At 50.2% G+C, this 4,049-nt stretch overlaps 2 protein-coding genes across 2 annotated transcripts in view; both read left to right on the top strand.

Moving 5' to 3' along the window:
• The window catches only part of LOC103617495 (protocadherin gamma-A7-like), a 5,021-nt gene extending 4,391 nt beyond the window's left edge, over positions 1-630 (top strand). Inside the window, exons 3-4 of the mRNA XM_017736961.1 lie at positions 64-234; positions 613-630. Of these exons, the coding sequence (XP_017592450.1) occupies positions 64-234; positions 613-630 (189 nt within the window). The remainder of the gene's footprint in view (positions 1-63; positions 235-612) is intronic.
• A 1,737-nt stretch (positions 631-2,367) lies between these two features.
• The window catches only part of LOC103617494 (protocadherin gamma-A4-like), a 20,001-nt gene continuing 18,319 nt past the window's right edge, over positions 2,368-4,049 (top strand). The window contains 1 exon segment of the mRNA XM_017736960.1: positions 2,368-4,039. Within this exon segment, the coding sequence (XP_017592449.1) occupies positions 2,531-4,039 (1,509 nt within the window). The 5' untranslated portion in view covers positions 2,368-2,530.

Genomic DNA, 4,049 nt, shown 5'->3' with positions numbered 1-4,049 from the left:
GTCTTGCGCGGCGTGCCGGTCTCGCACTTCGTGGGCATCGACGGCGTGCGCGCCTTCCTGCAGTCCTACTCGCACGAGGTGTCGCTCACGGCCGACTCGCGCAAGAGCCAGCTGCGCTTCTCGGGCGGCAGCTGCTGCGACACCCTGCCGGCCCGGCCACCAGACGAAGCTTCGGGTGATCTTGTCCCTTCAGGAGATCAAGTTTCCGAAAGCGTTGGGCACATTGCCTTTCAGGTACGTTAATTTTTAAACTTTATTTAGTGGACGCCGTGTTTAGGTTCCTTCGGATAGCCATAGACTTTTCACAGTGCATGGTTCACAGTCTTGGAAATCAAGTTTTAAGATAGTCACCTGCTCATGAATGTCATCTCCTGAATGCATGCTGAATCTGCCTTGTGTGTTTTATGTGCCATGTTCTCTACCACTTGCCAGAGCTCTTTTTATCTCACTTTCCCCAAGGCTGGAAGGTTCTGTTGTATGTGCAACTTCACAAGGAAAACTCATTCTCTTTGTCTTCTTCTGACCGTTCTTTGAAATTGTTTAAATACTTGCTAGTACCCGGTACCCAGCACTTCATTGTAATCCCCTGTATCAACTCTCAAATTCCGGTAGAATTCGGGGATCTTGTAGCTTAAAAGCCGACACCTTGAAGTCCCAGATTTCTTCCATATCTGCCTTCAAAAAACGAGTTAATCAATCCCGCTTAAGGGCACTAGAATTTCTACTAAGAGATTCATATTAAATGGTGACGAATTCCTCTGATCGAGTTTTTTTCCCACTGTTGGGCTTTGTGACTTAACCTTTGGATTCGATACAAATGTAGTTGTATATATATTACTATACTATACAGGTATAGTAATCGAAATGGAGTATATTTATTAGAATATAGATGAAAAAATACTTAAATGCAAAGTACCATTCACCACTATTTATTTATATTGTAGTAATTTTGGACTGCGAGTTAATCTTGAAAACACGAATTTGAACAGTGTTTCAGTGTGTGATGCATGAAAATGTGTGTCTGGGTTGTTACAGCAATTCTGGCCGTATAGGAGGCAGTGAATTGACTGCGACATGTTTCAACAGAGTTCCCCTGTCCCCATGTAAATAACCACATCCATCTCTCCATCTATCATGTGGAGATGCTCACAGTCTTGCGTGGCTTCTGGAACATTACAAATTCAAATCCACGTCTTGTTCTGACAGGTTATTAATTTGTTACCGTAAGTTGTGTGTAGGTGCAGCTGGAGGGAAAGGAATTAGCCTTCACTGGATGAACTGCCAGAGCTAGCAAGAAAACATATTTTCTAATGAGATGTTACTGCGAAGGGGAGGAGGTCTTGAAATTGGCATCTCAGAGGCCCAGGATTGGAGCATATGCAAGAGCAACTCCACCGAGTAGACAGAGTGGAGAATTTTCTAACCTCCCCTTGCCTTCTGCATAAGGGGCTGTGATAATACAGACTTCCTTCAGGGTTTTTGTTGTTATTTCTTTGTTTGTGGGTTTGAGTTTGTTTTTTTACTATAAGAGACACGAGGTTCTAACTTACAGGTAAGATAAAATGGCTTTTTGCAAGGAATCTGTCTGTTTACTCTTGGTTGTTCAAACAACCATGACTGCCGTCAACATTTCCCAGGAAATGTTCTTTAATGCCTGAGACCAGCTACAATATTGGCTTGTTTAGGATATCAGGGAGTGGTTTGTGGGAGACACACACAAAAAAATTCGGGGTTGGGTTGTATGGGTACTGATGAGATGATGCTGAGCTTTAAACGTCAAAAGAGATGGGATCAGGTCTGATGTGACCGCTGTGGTGTTCTCAGCACCTGGGATTCCCGGCTTGGCTTGTCCATCAACGACCACCGTTCAAAGATGGAAAACTTAGTGTTAGTCGGGGATCTCTCAGCTATCATAAATAAACCTGCTACCCACGAGCAGTGTTTCAGCGTTCGATCCGCCCTGCCTTTTCCCTCACGGAGGCGAGATGATAGCAGCGCGGACACCGAGTGTCCCACCCAGGAGATCAGTAAGATCACAGCGTGGCAGAGATCAAGGTCCTGCCCCACATCCCTCAAGAAACGGAGGAGGATCTGTCGGACGGAAGGCTTGCAGGTGTAAGGAATTCAGACAATGGGAATTCCTAGATGCAAGGCTTCAGTACTGATAGAGGTTTTCTGTTTTTCGCTCCTGACAACATCTGTATTTTCCAATCCTTCCCGACTCAAGGGAGTGCAGAGCAGGACCTTCGGGCTATTCTTTCTCTTGGACGCTGCGGTTCTCAGACACGGACTCAGGGTGTCACTGTTGGCCAAGGCGAAGAAGCTGCTCCGCCGTCGGCTCCTCCCCGGCCCCCGCGTAGCGCTGCTCTGCACTGCGCAGAGCAGAGAGAAAAGCAGGAGCAGCTCGGCTCAGCCCGTCCTCCGACCGGCAACAGGGATTTCATATATTTAGTTCTTTCGGATACCTGTTTAGCTACCCGGAAATCCTAATTTTAAATCGTCCGGAGAATACCCTTCAGGAAAGCAGGGAATGGAGGTCAGATTGGCAGCGCAGGGCTGGGCAAGCGCTGGGCGGGTCGCGTTGCTGGCAGTGCTGCTGTGCGTGTGGTGCCGGGCGGCGGCGGAGCGGGTCCGCTACTCCATCGCCGAGGAGCTGGGCAGAGGCTCGCTCGTGGGGCCGCTGGCGCGGGACCTGGGGCTCAGCGCGGACGAGCTGCCGGCGCGCAAGCTGCGGATAGTTGCTGGTGACGAAAAGCAGTACTTCACTCTCGAGGAAGATAATACAAATCTGCGTGTAAACGACAGGATAGACCGAGAGAGCATCTGCGGGGCCGTGTCGCCCTGTGTCCTCTTCTTGGAGGCAGTCGTGGAAAACCCTTTTGACATATTTCATGTGAGTGTCACTATCCAGGATATCAATGACAATGCGCCGCAGTTTGACAGAGAATTTGTTACCATAGAAATAATCGAGTCGACGCCTCCTGGTACCAGGTTCCCATTGGGCAGCGGCAGAGACCCCGACATTGGGGCGAACTCTTTACAGAACTACGAACTTACCCCCAACCCACTCTTCTCCCTCGTAGTGAGGGAGAGCCCTGATGGGACGAAGCACGCGGAGCTGGTACTGGAGAAATTCTTAGATCGAGAAAAACAGAGAAATCACCATTTGATTTTGACGGCGGTAGATGGTGGGGATCCAGTCCGATCCGGGACAGCCCAGATTAAGATTAACGTGACCGACGCAAACGACAACCCACCAGTATTCACGAAAGAAATCTACAAGGTTCGACTGATGGAAAACCTGCCAGAAGGCTCCTTAGCTTTTCAGGTGAAAGCTACCGACAATGACGAAGGTACAAATGCAGAAATTACCTACTCCTTCAGCGACATAGCAAAAAGTGTCCACCAGGTCTTCACTTTGGACCCCAGGACAGGGGACGTGAAGGTTTCAGGACCCTTAGATTATGAAGAAAGGAAATATTACGAAGCGAGTGTGGAGGGCAAGGATGGGGGCGGGCTCACTGCACATGCCAAAGTGCACATAGACATTATAGACGTAAATGACAATGCGCCAGCCCTTTCCCTCCTGCCTATCTTGAACCCGATACCGGAAGACTCAGTCCCGAGCACAGTTGTAGCTGTGATTAATGTCCGTGACAGAGATGCGGGAGAAAATGGAGAAGTGAGCTGTAAAATGGACGGAAATTTGCCTTTCAAATTAGAACCTTCATCAGAGAACACATACAAACTAATAATAGCCAGGCCCCTGGACAGAGAAAATGTCTCCGCTTACAATATCACCATCACTGCCGTGGACCGTGGCAGGCCGGCGCTGTGGAGCAGCAGGGAGCTGGTGCTGGAGGTGTCGGACGTGAACGACAACGCGCCGGTGTTCGAGGAGGCGGCGTACAGCGCGTACGTGGCGGAGAACAACGCGGCGGGCGCGCTGGTGGTGCGCGTGCAGGCGCGGGACGCGGACGCGGGCGCCAACGGGCGCGTGAGCTACTGGCTGGGGGGCGGGGGGCGCGGGGGGGGCGGGGCGGGGGGGC

Source organism: Corvus brachyrhynchos, unplaced genomic scaffold (genome assembly GCF_000691975.1).
Source record: "Corvus brachyrhynchos isolate BGI_N302 unplaced genomic scaffold, ASM69197v1 scaffold1696, whole genome shotgun sequence".
Classification (NCBI taxonomy): Eukaryota; Metazoa; Chordata; class Aves; order Passeriformes; family Corvidae; genus Corvus; species Corvus brachyrhynchos.
Note: the sequence above shows the minus strand (reverse complement) of the source record. Positions and strands in the feature narration are given on the sequence as shown.